General features: G+C 41.2%; 1 protein-coding gene across 1 annotated transcript in view; it reads right to left on the reverse strand.

The window, feature by feature from the left end:
* Positions 1–17,979, reverse strand: part of SUCLG2 (succinate-CoA ligase GDP-forming subunit beta) — a 77,671-nt gene that overhangs the window by 33,910 nt on the left and 25,782 nt on the right. Inside the window, exon 2 of the mRNA XM_075183406.1 lies at positions 11,402–11,543. Within this exon, the coding sequence (XP_075039507.1) occupies positions 11,402–11,543 (142 nt within the window). The remainder of the gene's footprint in view (positions 1–11,401; positions 11,544–17,979) is intronic.

Genomic DNA, 17,979 nt, shown 5'->3' on the forward strand with positions numbered 1-17,979 from the left:
AACACTCCTACCGATAGTTCTTCTATATATCTGTATAATTTGTACGGTCACAATATTTTCAGCAGAAGGTTATGAGTGACTGCCCACAGGAAGCATGGAACAATTGGGGACCCTGACACATCACAAAGTAGTGGAAGGGGTTAAGAACAGGAGGGTCTGGACTCTATCTAAGATCAGGAGGTGGGATTAGATTATTGACTGACCATTGTCCCAACAATTCCAAAACCACTTGATGGGAAGCAGCAAGTGGGCTACTGCTGAGGTCATCCACCCCTGTTACCACTAAGAATCCAGCCACCACCAATGAAAAGGGATTATGGCCTGGGGGGTTTTGAAGGGAGTTTAAAAGGAAACCCTGGAGGGACATCGTGACTCTTGCTGTGGGACCTTGGACTGATGTTGAGTATATGAACTCCATCAGTGTCAGAGGAGATCGTTTGAACCAGGAACCTGATCAGTCAGATCGGGCGCTGTATCTTTGGGACTGATTTGTCATCACTCTATCGGGAGATACTCAGATTCTGGGGAATTAGTAAGCCTACATTCATAGGGAGACTGACAACCAGAGACCCACCAAGCTGGTGGAGAGTTAGTCAAGTGGCCGGGATCAGTAAGCCCACAGACCCACCAACCGGATCGGAACCCAGGCCCACCTTGACTGTTCAACTGGGAAGTTTGTTGCCGGAAGTTTGTGACTGTTTGCACTCCGAGCTGTGAGGCTGGAGACTTTGTTGGGGTTTTTGCCAACGCTGGTGATGTTACTGTAACTTTGTTATATTTGGTGGGGAATACGTTTCTCCTTGGGAAGCGCTGTTGCACTCACTTTATGTGTATACATTTGATAAATAAAGAGGTTATCTCTTTATTGCCTCCTTACTTGTGTTATCGGTGAACCTAGAGGGCCGGGTACCTAGAGAACTACGGTTCCAACCCCAGAGTTCTCACACAAAACATCAAGGAAATAGAGCCCTGCTCAGTTGCATCCAAAGCATTTACTGCTACTTTCACTAGCAACAATGGCAAAATACACAACCCACAGCTCTTAGAGATAGACTAAAAGCCCCAGAACATCAGAGAACAAGCTCAAGCATGAGTTAATTTGCAGTGGCATCACCGGACATCAAGCTTCTTACCTGTGCTCATCCACTGCCCCAGAAAAAATAGATAAGCTTAGCACTTCCAAGCAGTCTTTGTTTGTTTGTTTTTTTTAAATGGCAGCTGTCAGTAAAGGAATAGGCATGTATCCCTGTTCAATTTGGTCACGCTCATTGGTGGTCAAGCTCGATGCGATTTGTGTTTTCAGTTCTCAGCACGAATGTCCATTTAACGTATGGCATTACTTGGCGCCTTTGCAAGAGGATCCAGCACACGGGCCTCTGCTTCAGACCAGATTGTAGTTATTTTTTTACACACCTGGTAATGATTCTCTGGGTTTTAACAGGGCCATTATCAGCATCGCAGGATTTTTGGAATTCCATTTGCTAAGATAACAAGCCATCATTGTCATTAGTGACAAACAGAATATTAGAGTGATATCGACACATCTGGAAATTCCCATCTTACAAAATGTGACACTAATCGTGCCAAAATAATTGTACAATACTTATATTTTTCACATCTGACGCATCAAAAGTGAAAAATCTAAGTATTGTACACTAATTTTGGCACGATTAGTGTCGCAGTACCAGAAGCGCCGATATCACTCTCAGGGGCAAACGCAGGATTTGTAGAGGGGGGGTTTCCACACCACGCCGCCAGTGGGCGTGACAAGCATGCATGGGGGCGTGCCTATAATTAGACAGTGCTTGGCTGCTCTCCAACTCTTCCTATCCCCATAATATACATGGGCAATGCTGTGTGGACTACTGTTAGGTGCACGCAGCTCTCCCTTTTCAAGCAGAGCCATGTGAAGCGGGAGCAGGGTCAAGCCACCTTAATTATACAGTGCCCCAGGCTTGGAGGGGGTTTCCAGGCACTAGGGAACCCCCCCTCGGTTTGTATGACTCTAATGCTCTGTTTCTCACTGCTATAGTCACAAGTGGTGTATGGTTGTCTTTAGTAAAGTTTAGCTCCAAATGGGTTTAAATCACTGGTGGGATTTCAGATACTATGTACAATCCATCATTAGGTCACCTATTTTAAGACTTTTAACGATTAAACGTTCTTTTTTCACAGACTAAAGTGTAGACCCTAACTTCATCATCTGTTTTGATGTGGATTTCGGTCATGGTGAATAAATTTTGTTGGTGTAGGACTATAAATAACTATGTAATAAAATGATATTGTTGTAATAAAAAAAGGTTGCTCCATTTATCAGTCATACACACATAGATATAATAATTATATGTGTGCTGCAGATTCATCTTATCTAGTTATTTCCAATTGCTCGATATAGCCCGTGATATCGAAGTGTATGTGGCTAGACGAAATCTTGGCCCTTTTTGTAATCAAAGTGGTTACACGCTGGAAGATTAGTTACACCAAATAATTATGTAGTTTCCATCTCTGCGGTAATTATGAAGCATCTTGGTCTTCATCTTGTATATAATAAAGAATGTCAATCCCTCAAGGCTGATCGAGAAGCCATTACAAGTCAAGGCAACAGTGACAAGGCCTGGTGATTGCATTCCTTACCATTAAATAGAAAATATATTTTATAAAACAATGAAAATTTAACCATCTCAACCAAACTGGAATTTATACACTCCATTGATGAAGCCAAGTTATGGAAGGCTTATTCTTGCCATACCGCAGGCTTTGGAGGGGTTAAAGTCCGTTTAATTAGCCCAATAATCAATGTCTTGCCAGCAAGTCATACATCTGCAGCACAATACCAGTATTTACAACTTATTCTCATAAAACAATCACAGTCTCCTGTAGCTGCCGACACCAATATAACAGCTACTTTGCCGATGATTTATTAAACACTCATGTTTGTGTCGTGCACACCGAAATCAATACATATCCACACAAGGCTTCACCCACTGAAATAAAACAAAAATGTGATATTTAAAGTGGGCACCTCATATTATTATAGCTCATAGCCAAATGCCAGTGTTAAAGCATCCAACTAATGGGATGGAATGTCCGCAGGAAGACAACATTACCCAAAAACTCAACCCAAATAATGTAGCGTGTAAACGGCCAATCAACACCTCAGTATTCTGCCTTCGAACAGGACAGCGCTCACTCAAGCTTGGGGCTTCAAAATTAGAGAAAAAAAGCTCCCTTACCAAAACTTGGGGGTACATTTATCAAGCTGCTGGTTTGAAAAGGTGGAGCTGTTGCCTATAGCAACCAGATTCTAGTGATCATTTTAGTATATTCTACAAAGTGACAGTTAGAATCTGAATGGTTGCTATAGGCAACATCGCCACTTTTTCAAACAGCAAGCTTGATACATTTACCCGCTGGACTCCCAAGCATTCCGTATAATAGAGACTAACCCCGATGAAACAAGTTAGAAGAGTTTAAGAGAATTGAAAATATTTCTTTCTACAGGCATCTGAAGACACGGATGTAACTTTTGAGTGAAAGAACGTGGTTTGCTACAAACAGAGGCAGCCATTTCTAAATGCGGCCATCCATTCCCTATGAACCAGCGACATCATTGAGGCCTTCTAAATTGATGGGATGATTTCATAGACACTCTGTGGCTCGCTGATGTCACTGGTATCAAAACCTCCCATTTCTATTGATGCCAAAAGGCAAGTATAAATAATATTTTGAAAGAGTAATGCATTTACGCTATTTTGCTGGTTGCGCAGTAAAACATACAAGTTAGACTAAGCACCATCACTACTTTTGAAGCACAGATGACATTAACCATCAGCAAAACCTATTTCACTTTCTACGCTGTAGTATACAGTAAAAAAAAGAAACGTAGACAGATCCGATTTTTTCATAGGTGACGCATAAATAAAGACATATATTCAAGATAAATATAGGTAAGGTGTTTTTATAATATGCAGGAAAGTATATGTCCTGACACTATCACGGGTCTGCTTCCAGAGAAAGTGCCCCATGGGAAATGTCAGACAATTTATTGACTTGACAACATAAATATCTTCCTCTGTGTTATAAAACATATTGGATAGAAAGCCCCTAATTCTCCCACAATTGCTGCTGAAAGGTCCGTAATGGAAATGGTAAATCTGGAGGCATAGGAGAGGCAGGAATAGAAGCTTTTTATTTATTTATTGGGACCGGTAATGTTACCTCTCCAGGAACAGCCAAGACATTATAACAACAATGAAAGCTCAATGATTTATGCAATACATACACATGCCCACAATATATTATAGATACGCACATTATTCTGACAAGTTAAAAGACAATGTTTATAAACCCAAGTTTTATATTATACCTGATGTCCATCATGCTATCATAATCATCATTTATTTATATAGCGCCACTAATTCCGCAGCGCTGTACAGAGAACTCACTCACATCAGTCCCTGCCCCATTGGAGCTTACAGTCTAAATTCCCTGACATACACAGAGAGAGAGACTAAGGTCAATTAATTAGCAGCCAATTAACCGACTAGTATGTTTTTGGAGTGTGAGAAGGAAGGAAACCCACTCAAACATGGGGAGAACATACAAACTCCACACAGATAAAGACATGGTCAGGAATTGAACTCATGACCTCTGTGCTGCCAGGAGGAAGTGCTAACCACTGAGCCACTGTGCTGCCCCGTGCTTTGAAACCCATCACTTTGCAGAAAGCAGACAACCTACATTCTGTGCAAGGGAACAAACCCAAACCTTATCCACTTTGTATCACATGGGAGCTGAGAAGGAAATAAAAAAGGTAATTTCATATCGCCACCATCACTGCACTGAAAAAAAAAGAAAAAAGAAAACCACACCAACAAACAAACCCATACCTATTTATTGAAAACAAATATATAGCTGGAACAGCTTTGCATCACTTGAACTGACTATACTCAAACCTCCCGAGATTAAAGAGAATGAATTAAGGATAAACCCCTCTAGCCCTTTCCCCTCCCTTAAAACAGCCCTGCGAAGCCGCGCCCACCTGCAGTTGGTACATACAGTATTGATGTAGTAGGCTAAGTGGTTCAATTCCCAACCATGGCTTTATCTGTGTGGAGTTTGTATGTTCTCCCCGTGTTTGTGTGGGTTTCCTCCTAGTGCTCCGGTTTCCTCCCACACTCCAAAAACATACTGGTAGGTTATTTGGCTGCTATCAAATTGACCCTAGTTTCTGTCTGTCTGTCAGTGTGTGACTATAGTAGGGAATTTAGACTGTAAGCTCCAAATGGAGCAGGGACTGATGTGAGCGAGTTCTCTGTACAGCGCTGCGGAATTAGTGGCGCTATATAAATAAATGGTGATGATAAAGATTACTCATTGGAACATGTTCCCAATCAGGACAGAGTTGTTACAATTTGGACAATTGGGAGCCATGTTGGCGGATATTTACGGCTTTGCTGGGCCAGCCTCCATTGCAATGTGCGTTTGTGAGTAAGCTCGCCAGCTTGTGTATGCACATTGGAACTGAAAGCCCAGAATTGTGCCGTTCAGCTCCATTACTAAAAAGACATTAAATATAGCAACAGATATAATATACAAGTTAGGGTGAACCGTCCAGTGAATGAACATTTTCAATTTTAAGTCATTCAAATTCAATTAATATACCATCTATAAGGAATACCATCTATATCCTTAGATACCATCTATCTAAGGAAGTCACATTGGTTATTGGGCTTGTGCATTCATTCGCTGGTAATTTCTGTGTCTCTCCTGTTTATTGGTTGTACAATTCTAACTATTCCTTCAATCTTTAAACCGAAACATTATTTTAAAAGACGACATAGTAATGACAATGGTACAGGTCTAAAAATAGTTTTTTATGTTGTATCTTCCACAAACACCATCCTCTTAAACAAGAGAATTCCATTAACGTTCGTTCACTGGGCGATTCACCCTATATTAGTTCTATTTTTTATTTATTGTTTTGCAATCAATGTACTCCTATTGAATCAAATAATATCCTCCTTCCATAAATTTCAACTTCTCAGCCTTCCTCTATAAAACTATTCTGTCTATCCTCACTTAGGTCTTAAACTTAGCACGAGAGTGAGGGGACATCAGGACCGATTTTATTACGTGTCACTTTGTATCTGAACAAAATAATAGGCCGAACCCTGGCTTCCACTATCCCAGGGGACATTTACATTTTAAAACCCCTCTGCGGAAAGCAAAAAAGCTCTACGGCCCTAGCTGTACCCCTTCTCCACCCTACCCACCCTACCTAGTGCATGGAAACCCCCTCCGAGTCTGGGGCACTGTATAATTGAGGTGACTGGACACTGCCCCTGCTTCACACGGCTTTGCTCGAAAAGAGACCTAACAGTAGTGCACGCAGCATTGCCCATGTATATTATGGGGATAGGGAGAGTTGGAGAGCAGCCGAGCACTGTAATATTATAGCCACTCCCCCATGCGTACTGGCCACGCCCACTGGCGGCATGGTGTGGAAATCCCCCTCAACGAATCCTGCGTTTGCCCCTGCATGTGGGCACAAAAACACCCTAGAGCTGCCCCCAACTGCTTCCATAATAACACACAGTATGGAAGCATACGTTGCAGTTTTGTAAATGACATTTATTTTGTGTAGGCGATAGGTGCGTTTTAAAGCACATCTGGGGAGCGCGTCAGATTTTCCTGTGTGCTCTACAAGAAGCGCATTTAACCTTAAACCAGATAACACAGGTAACCTTTAAACATATCCTTACAAAGTGCAGCTGATAAACCTTTCATTTTACATTCTTCCTCTGCCCTTGGTGTGAAATTTAATTTTTGCCGCATATCTCAAGACTGATAAAACGTCGCGCAAAACTCGAACTAAACATTTATCCCTTTCAAGTTGCATTTCTGGTATAGTGGCGAGAAATGTTCTTGATGGAAAGCCAGTCCATTAAGGCACAGAGCTCCTCTATAACAATGTGTGCTTGCCGTCATGTGTACAGTAGGTCTTTCAGATCTGACTGCGTCTCTGCCTCCCCGCTGTCACAACCTGCATCATGTATAATTGCGTTTCGTTTCATTCTATTCATCTACTAAGCATTGTGTTAGGATCAAGGTGGAGAAAACCTGAATTGTTTTATAGCACTTCTATAACAGACGGTGGTAGAGGCATCAAAGCCTTTAAAAGGGTTACATTTTTTTTCATGCATACAGTCTTGCTAGAAATCTATATTGTTGCAATTGTCAGATCTTACCTAATAAGCGATAATTTAAGTTATTTCTGTATTTTGAAACTGTAAGCTCCAATGGGGCAGGGGCTGATGAGAATTTCTGGCATTCACTGGACAGTGCCGTGAAACTGGTGGCGGTATGTAAATAAATGATGATGAAATGTGATTGGATCACTGCAAAAGGATTAGCAACGGACGAGGTGAACATAATTTTTTCATATCATCCGAGCTGGGGCAAGGTGTTATTTTAGGGGGATGTCACGATCTGCCTGCAGCTTGCTGCTTTGTATTGGCAGCTCCTGCCTCCAGGACTATTAGACTTTATTATTGTGTGTTTGCAGTAGTAAGTCTGATCACCAGAGGTGCTGCTACTGAGCCTGCTTCATATCTTTTAGGAGTTAACCTTGCTGCACTAATTATTCCACCTGGGTGTTTTCCCTATTTATAGCTGTCACTCCCAGCACACATTGCTGGTTATTGTTGTCACATCCTGTTGTTACTTGTTGTTCCTGCCTTCTGATATGCTTCTGGTTACTTGCTGCTTGGGATCTCTCATACCTCCTGCTTACCTGCATCAGCTGTGTACCTGGTATTTACTACAAACTCATGATTACCTGCTATTTGTACACTTCTGCAAATAAACATAGAGTGTTTTTCACCATATTCGTGGCTCCTAGCTGTATTCCTGTACTTAACCGTGACCGGGGAAACTTAATGCAGAAAAAAAGCTTTCCCCTCCCTTGCTCTTTTGTCCACCAGGGAGGGTTATGGCCAACAGAATGACTAGTAGGCTGATCACTCTCTCCACCAGCAAGCCACCATGCTCTACGCCAGCCCTCTCAAAGATTAAGGAGCTCTGGAGCAGTGATGGGCAACCACTCACTTCCCATACACATCACCCTTATTCTCAGTAATAAGTTACAATAATACATTTACTCATTCTATTTATTGGACCATTTCATGGTCAAACGAAGAGGGTGGGGATTTTGGTTTAGTTTGTTTTTATTACTTGCCCGTCAGTTTGCATTTATTTAAAAACCAAAGTGCATCTGGTGACCGGTCTTCGCAGGGCGTTCCGCTGGTCTATTAACATCTATTCTTTATGATAATAGATAGCAATAGTCCATCTTGGTGCCAGATATGAATTGAAGGGGCTGTGGGTGGATTTTGTAAGCAATCTGTAGGTCACTTGGGAGCCCTTAGCAAATGTAAAATCACACATAATGCAACGTTAAGACAAAAAGGGCACTTCGTTACACAGAAGCCGACAGCAATAACAAAAAAAAAAATAAGGCATTTCTCAAACTGACTAGCATAAGAGGCTCCATTTCTAAATCTAAATACCAATTAGGAACTGAAGAGTGTGTTTAATTTAAGCCATTATGCAAAACTTTTTTTTTTTTATTTCTGAAACAATTCTTAGTTAGAAGAAAATCTATTAGCCTCCTAAAATGTGAAAACATTATGTTCCAAGGTTCCAAAATGTTATTTCTTCTTGTTTCGCTCTCCAGTAGGTAGGTTTATAATTTTATAAGGAATGGAAGTCGCGGAACAATAAGTCAGCAAAACATTAGTGTCTCACATCTGAAATTAGATTTTGATTTGTGGCACTCTTGCCTATTACACTCATTACTGTAAATCTAGGCAGTATGGGGTCATTTTGGAAAAGAATGAACAGTTATAGAGTAGCTGCTACATAAAAAGTGAACGCTGTGTATGGGATAACGGCTGTACAGATCTCGTTTTGTCACATTAAATGCTGATGTGCCTGCTGACTGTTGAAACACCGCTAATGATTTCCTATAATCCTACTATACGGGAAGGAGAATGAAAACACAGATGCAACATAACATTACACACAATACAATATAGACATCCTTAAATCACGTCAGTACTGGTTCTGTTCTTCTCCCCTGTTCCTCCACGAAAAGTCCCAACCTGTTTAGTAGAACAGTTTTCTAATGCAGAAAGTTTTCGGATGTTTTCTAATGCATAGTTACTAAGAAAAACATCAATATTATGGACTTGGCAGAATGTGAAGGATGGAAAATGAGTTTAGTTCATCATTTAAACACAATGGCAATATCATAATGAGGATTGTGACGAAACGAGTTTGATAACACCGTAACCAGCCTGTTTCTCCTTTCTCACCAAATATGTATTATAACATGTACTTTTTATTTCCCTTGCTTTTGTTCCCCAGCTCAACAGAATACCACTGCAGTGTCTAATTACATGTGGATAAGGGGACATTTTAGCTCATTGTAAATCTGATTGTTGTGTATTGTATATTGATGATGTGGCAGTGAGGTTGTTATTCATTGTCCTTAAAGTGAAGCTGGGTGGGTTGTGGGTTATGGGTAAAGATCAGGTGGTGCCCAGGGTACAGGTGAGGGGGGCTGGAGCTGCATTCATTCCCCCCCCCTCCTTCCTCTACAGGAAGCATGGAACAGCTGGGGTCCCTGTGACATCACAAAGTAGTGTAAGGGGTTAATTTTAGGTGGGCCTGACTGCTACCCTATCTTTGGAGGTGGGGAAGCCAATTAGTATTCATTGTTCTCCACAGGACTAGTCCAAACGTTTTGTCTGCATCCGAGCAGGGGGCTTATGTGGAAGCACAGCTCATCTCCACTCCCCCATCCAACCCCCTGATCCAGGACCTACCAATGTTTAAAGAGATAGAGACCCAGGGATTTGTTGAGTGAGGGGAAAGCACTGCGGAAATTTGACCCTAGATATAAGGAGCATCTCCAGGGGGGGAGGGGGTGTTCATTCTGGGATTTCATTCAAGGAAGGTACAAGATCTGGTTGTGAGTTGTCGTTCCCTACTAGAGTCTACATATGCAGCTGAGACAGATACATGGGTCGTCAAGTCTGGACAGCCAGGTGACTAACTCCTTAAGCTAGTGGGGTAAGGGAGATGATGTGATAAACCTGCCTGGCATTTATTTACTGTGTCTACATAATAATCTAGTGATTGTTTTGATTACAATAAATGTATTCCTTTACTTTCTAACTGCATTTGCCTGAGTGACTATACGAACTCTAGAAGGTACTGGGTAGACTTCCCTGGCAAAGGAAGTCACCCGTGGGTGGCCAGCCAGAGTGAAGTGGGTAGAATTGGACCAGAAAACCCAGTATCTTCACAGAGATAATGTGTTACCAATATCAGTGTTCTGTCACAAAAGGACCAAAATGGATTTTGCTGGGAAGTATTCATTTAAAAATCCTGCTCTTCAATAAAATCACTAGCGCAAGCCTGGACAACTTGCAGCACTCCAGGTGTTGTGAAACTACAAATCTCAGCATGCTTTTCCAGTAGATAGTCAGGTGAGAGCTAGCAAAGCATGCTGGTAGTTGTAGTCTCGCAATGCCTGGAGAGCCACTGGTTGGCCAGGACTGCACTAGAGTTTCGATTGTACTTTTAAGGCAACAAGAAGACGACAAATCCTTATTAGTTCAATGTTTAGTGGACCCAAAATTTATATTTTTATTTTTTTTTGATCCCTGAGCCACTTAGTTATCACTTTTGCCTTATGGCAAGGTGCTCCATCATGCTGGAAAAGGCATTGTTCATCACCAAACTGTTCTTGAATGGTTGGGAGAAGTTGCTCTTGGAGGATGTTTTGGTACCATTCTTATTCATGGCTGTGTTCTTGGGCAAAGTTGATAGCGAGCTCAATCACAATGACCTGTTCCTATCCTGCTTCCAGTTTGTAGGGGGCAAGATATATTTTTTCAGATTGTTTTACAGGAACCCTCAAGTGTTGCAAGGTATTAAAAAATATACATAACTAGCTATTACCTGGAAAAACCCATACAAGGAATTTATAACGAATTGTAAAGTTTAACTGAAAAGAGAATACTTATACGTTTTTATGAAGTTAAATTTTACTTTATGTTTTTGTTTGTTTTTTTTTTTATTATTGTGGTCATCGCTTCCCTTTAAAAAGAGGAAAATTGGTGTGGCCAATGGAAAAAGGTTCCTCCTGGTCACAACTTTATCTGAATTACCTACAGGTGAACAACATGTTGTTTGCAAACAGCCACATTTATCAAGGGCACGGTTAATTTATACCAAACAAATACCTAACAACTATTTATTACAGGTTCTTCAGGTTTGATTGTCATTGCCTCAATAGCCACAAACAAAAAGGAAACTTTGACATGCATACTTAGTTTTTTAGCGGCTTCAAGGGCTTCGGTGGCATTATCGGCAACAAAGAACCTCTGAACAGTCACGCCATTGTCTGCCATCAGCTTTTTGCTCTGGTATTCCTGCAGGTTCAGCCATCTTCTCGTGGTCACCTGGGCACCCTAGAGACCAAAGAGAAAACAATTAAGTGACTAAATAATAAAGAACATATAGATGGGTTAAATTTCACAGCGTAAATCGATTCAAACCCCCCCCGACGTCGAGGCGATGACGCAATGGTGTGGCCGTTATGTATGTATATATTTGCATACTATACTCGTTCCATGATCAAAGAGATCTTCACAGGTTAAGATACCACCTATCAGAGCATGTATCTAACAAAGTACTCTAAATAGGGAGAGGGGGGTCCCATTGTACTGGCATCTGTTTTACAGAGCACTTGGGATATAACATTTTGGGGTTTCACTTTATTTGGAACTTCATGCTTTCAGCCAGGCCTGTCCAACCTGCGGCCCTCCAGGTGTTGTGAAACTACAAGCCCCAGCATGCTTTGCCAGTAGACAACCTGTTGATAGCTGGAAGGGCATGCTGGGACTTGTAGTTTCACAAACATCTGGAGGGCCGCAGGTTGGACAGGCCTGCTTTAAGCATCCCCAACACCACATTTAAAATTACCCTACACCCAACAGTGAGACATTTCAAATTACCCCTCACAATGGCTGAAGACGACATTTGATGATCATGTCTGAGTCTATCAATGTGCAGCAGCATTTGAAGAATATTTTTTATTTCTTGCCAATTACAATTTCTGGACAGCAGACAAGTTACCTGTATTAATAAAACAGAGATTCAAATGAAGCGCCGCCGGACGTCACCACGACGTCTGGCTGCGCACATTGCCGGCCAATACAGTGGGTAATCTCTGGTCATTTTTACCTCACAAAACAGAACGAAGATTCCAGTCAAAACATTTGACGTTCCGAGGACACGTCATGCTGGATTGAATCTTCCCCCTATGGGTCTATTACACTTCATAATGAAGGGAGAAAAATGGCACAAAAGTATACTAATCCTTTAAAATTGTCCACAGTCCTAAAAAGACATTTATATAAAATGTTTGAGTGGCCCTTCAAACAATAGCAACAACTAGCATTTTAGATATATTCTATACCCAATGAAAGAAATCCATCAGAATAATTTCTAAGCAATCTAAAAAGACACTGGAATAGTTTTATTATAAATATAGATTTGAGGTAACTTTAAGCAAACCGTGAAATAGATTTTCCTCACCCAATTGCTCTCCATTTTAAACCGTACAAGCGAGAAAATTCCTCTAAGAAACTATATTGAAATAAAAGCCGGCTTTATTGACGGATTGTAAAGAATAATATTAATTGCGGTATAGTGTACTGCAAATAGGAATCTGTTCAGTTTCCTTCGGAACACTCCAGTTAACAAAAAAATAAAATTACTATTTACCCATAAAACACGGTCGTCAAAACAATAAAAAAAAAAAAGTAACTATGAAAAAAAGAAAGGAGATAGCCTTAAAGTTTTATGATTGCAAATGTTCAACATTTCAATTCTATTTGTAAGGAAAAGGTTGATCATAAAACCTCGCTTTAAGCCATTCCACAGCTAGAACACGTTAAATCTGAAAAGTACATCTCTTCCTTGTCACAGAGCCTGGAGCGCAAAACTGAACATCTGTGAAGACATGGACGGAGGTGGTCTGTCCCAGCTGGCAATACGCGCTGTTAACTCTTAGCCTGCAGGAAAACGTGCAGGTAGGGCAACACAGAGACTGGCGGACCCATGATCACCTGGCAATCCTCTGATCTGTCCCATTACAGAACAAAATGCTAAAACGTTACCTTCAAACAGTACAAGGGGAAAGAATCCAGCAGACTGTAGCCAATATCTAAAACGTTGTAAAAGGCTAAAAAAAAAAAAACAAAAAAAAAAAAAAACAACAACCTAAGAATCCCCCGTCTGCCATGGACCAGGGTACTCTCCTTCCATACAGGCAGTGTGTTGTCCATCGTCAACACACTGTCGGTGGGAGCAAGGAGAGCACCCCAGGACAACAGCAGATATCAAGGACCGCTGGATCTGGTAGAACGTCAGACACCTGGCAAGCAATATTGTGCACGGAACGTTTCACTTCTAGAACTCAATCCATAACGGAATTCTGAGATTTGGGCGGAGTTATCATTTAACATAGGTCAGATCCTCAATCAGCAGCATTGTACTTCAACAAAGGTGAGCCCTAGCAATTCCTATAATTGAGAAGTTTTTGTTTTTTTAATGTATTCCTAGACAGATGCAAGAGGCAGCACGGTGGCTCAGTGGTTAGCACTTCTGCCTTACAGCACTGGGGTCATGAGTTCAATTCCCGACCATGGCCTTATCTGTGTGGAGTTTGTATGTTATCCCCGTGTTTGCGTGGGTTTCCTCCGGGTGCTCCGGTTTCCTCCCACACTCCAAAAACATCCTGGTAGGTTGATTGGCTGCTATCAAATTGACCCTAGTGTCTGTCTGTCTGTCTGTCTGTGTGTGTTAGGGAATTTAGACTGTAAGCTCCAATGGGGCAGGGACTGATGTGAATGAGTTCTCTGTACAGTGCTGTGGAATTGGTAGCGCTATATTAATAAATGGTGATGATGATGAAGAGGAGGCTCGGCAGACTTTCCAAAACAAATAATTAAGGAAGCACAGTTTACAATACATAGCTATAAACATTACGAAGCACTATATAGCAGGAGGTAGTGGTGCTATTATGGATACAGAAGCCATGTAGGCAGATTTGGAAACCAATGGAAATTATCTATACAGATTTATACAGTACCTCAAATCAAGTAGAAGGAAAATTTGGAAACAAATCCGGACAGGTGGCTTTGGGTACAAAGGCTATTTTGAAAGTATACAGTATGAAGTCTTGTAGTGATACAGCTCTTCATGCCCACAAATCTATAACAAGTGATTTCCATATACTCGTCTACCAGCCCCGTCTTTCATTGGACAACCCCACGTTTACTGGCAGCAAAAAAAAAAAAAAGTGTTTCCGGCGTGTTTCATTTTATTTTTCTATTGACACTGTTGGGTTACTCGCTAATGGTAAAATCCATGACTGATAATTCAGAAATTGCAGGACCAGCAACAGAAAAAAAATACAGTAAAGCGTCATATATTCTATTTTAGTGCCGCAGAAATTGTTCCCATCAATGGTTGGTGCTTTAGCCTGCAGAAAAGAACTCTGCTTCATTGTTTAATCGAATGGTCCCATTTATCACGCAATGAAACTGAACAATGGACACCTAAGAATTTCTTCAAAGTGAAAGCGCTATAATTATATCTGAGGATATCATTGCACAATGCATACAACAATTTTATAGAAGCAGGGGTAGATGCATCAAACCTTCCATAAAAGCAAAGGTGCAGGTATTGCTCATAGCAACCAATCACATTCTAGCTATCATTTTCTAGAATGTACTAAATAAATAATAGCTAGAAGCTGATTGGTTGCTATGGGGAACATCTCTACTTCTCCTTTGTACCATGTTTGATAAATGTACCCCAAAGGCTTGCTCATTATTGAGCAAAAAATAAGATCCTGATGCAGCTTGTTGTATTTACCAACAGCAGAGTTCTCTACTAATTTGAAAATGAAGACATTTTGTTCCTCGGGTATGTCCGGGATTATAGTGTGACTACTATACATTGTAATGTGCCAATGCCAAGAATAGTATTTATAGTACAATTCTTATGATATAGTGCACTTTCAACAACGCACAGGGCCGCCATTTTGAGGGCTGAACCGACCACACAAAATGGCTGCTGCAGTGATGTCACTGGTATGGATACCGGGTAAGCTCACAAATAGTCTCCATGATGCATAGGTAACAGGCCTACCCAGCAAATAGGTGGCTGAGTTCTGAGGCTTCTGTGTTTCTGGGTTTCAGGATGGCTACACATGCAGCGAAGGGTGTAACCCTTTAACCCACACAAGACTTAATAGATGGTCAATTTGGTTGAATTGATCAAACTAAATTACACTGTGTTGGGCCAACATTACATACAGAAGACCATTTTCTTAATAACTATTTACCAGATTAGTCAGAACCATTGCGGCACAGCTTTCATTTAATGGTTTGGGGTTTTCTTAATTATACTGTATGCCCAGCAGACTGAACACTCACTCTCTCTCTAATTAATAATTATTCATTACTATTTATTTAAAGACTCTGTTTCAACGCATATCAGCAATGTACTTTTGGAGAGAAGCAAGTGTCAATACTATACAGACAAAAACAACCATGAGAACAAACGATGTCCTTACATAACTAGCATGACCAAGAACCGCAGTATCACAGCCAACTTCTGACATTATCCAGCATAGTTTGGCAATAACAGGAGTGTAGTCACTCACGCATAGAACTAGGAAACTACCATGGGGGCTTCTGGGAGTTCCAGAAGTTTGGGATGTTCTAAAGATGGATCATCAGCACCGTACCGCCAGCCAACTCCAACATAAGTCACCACTGAGGAACTATTTTCACTGTGGCAGAGAGTGTGAACAAAATCAAGAGATTTTAAGCCACTGACTTATTAAAAAGGGGTGTCCACATATTGGGGGTGTTTTACTTCTTTACATACCCCTCACTAGCGTAATGGCATAGGTTCACCTTGGAACTCTCACCTGCACAGAGATGTAACATAAGGAACATGGACTGGAATGTACAGTGGCACCTGACTATATGGGCACTGGGGCCATCTTGCCTCCATTAAGGAGCAATGTCTGGAGGGTACAATGTTCTTCTGGTTGTATTTGAAGCGAGGAGACCAAGGAAGGTATGCTACATCACTCATTTTAAAATGCTACAGTAAAATGCACAACAGTGAAACTATAAAAAAATAACACCCTATACAAAAGTATTGTTGACAGAAACAATGCACCCGATTCATTAAGGAAAGTAAAGCAAATAAAATGAGTAACTTTGCACCTTAACAAAACCATGTTGCATTGGAGGGGGGGGGGGGGGGGGCTCAATTTAAAACATGATGGCAGATTTATAGTTGGGGTAGGGCATGTCCTATATCAACTTTAAATTTCAGGGTAAAGATAAAGCTATCAAGTATTTGTGTGCTACATGAAAAAACAGACAGTATTTACTTAAATAATAAACTAATTTGCACCCCTTTCATTATGACATGGCTTTGTCCAGGAGAATACTCTTTTTTTTTTTTTTTTTTTTTTTACTTACTTTCCTTAATGAATCAGGCCCAATGTGTTTGTCTTTTTAGTGTTGTCAATATATATGACATTACTGGATAACTCATTGTCTACTCATTGTCAGTCCCTGGTAAATGAGTTACTCTTTGTGGTCCTTCCTCTCTAATCCAAGGGAATAAGATTTCATTAACGAAGTCCAGAGGGTGTGGCAAGACGGTGATGGGGTGTGACCAGCGCATGGAGGCGTCACCTCATAATCCAGCCTCCTCCCGCTATACTCTCAGCCTTACGTCACTTGAGCGGTCTTGCGGTAGTTTCCGTTGTGCACCTTCTGCTGCAGAAAGATGGCATCAGGAGCCCACAGATGCTATGGGGAGAATCCAGGCAGGCACCTAGCGGTGGAAGCAGAAGGGGAGGTAGGTCTACTTGCGTAGAGCAAGATACACAAAACGGCACTGTGCATACCCACAACGAGAAGCTCTGCTTCTGTGCACATGCAGAGTTGTGTACATCTGACACTTGTGCCTCCTTATAACCAGAGAGATGGGATGGACGAAGGAGGGGACAGTCTAATGTCGGCAGAGTACAGTAAAGGCGTGTTTACATAAATTTGGCTCATGCAGACCAGCTCGGATACTCCTATATACCTGTCAGGAGCCGTATCTATCAGGGGTGCTAGAGGACTGGTGCAAATACACGCTGGTGATGACAAGTGGCTTCATTAGTTAGTCGCTTGTGATTGGATGATGATGGAATCACCTCTCTAGCCAATACCACTTCCTTCATTCCTCACGGCTTTATTACCGGGTTCAGTGGATGTTTGTTGATTTCGTTGCTATTCTGCAGCCAAAACAGCACGAGCTATATAGGATCCGCATCCAAGATGCCTCCAGCTCAGTAGAAGGGAGTAAAGTCCCTATTTTTGCGCACTTTATTTTTTAAAAAGTATAAATTACGACAAATCTGCATAAAACTCAGCATCATAGCGTCCATTCAAGGTTCAGTTCAATAAAAAGAGTTCCATAACAAGCATCCAATTACTAAATGGGCTGATGACACTGAATTGGGGTCATGTCAATATCTGGAACAAACGTTCAAACCCAGAACCGTCCCTAAAACCCAGGGACGTCTGATCAACATACTGTAATCTTTTACAACAGAAAGCAAAACAAATTTGAAAAGCATTTAAAGATTTTAGGCCGTACCGTAGTCTTGTAAGTATTGCCAAGAGAGATTTATATGTATACTCTTCATAAAGCAACGTTCTACTGAAGATCATTTACATTACAAATAATTTCATATACTGTACATTCCAAAAACGTACTAGTAGGTTAATTGGCTGCTATCAAATTGACCCTAGTCTC

Source organism: Mixophyes fleayi, chromosome 8, assembly GCF_038048845.1.
Source record: "Mixophyes fleayi isolate aMixFle1 chromosome 8, aMixFle1.hap1, whole genome shotgun sequence".
Taxonomy (NCBI): Eukaryota; Metazoa; Chordata; class Amphibia; order Anura; family Limnodynastidae; genus Mixophyes; species Mixophyes fleayi.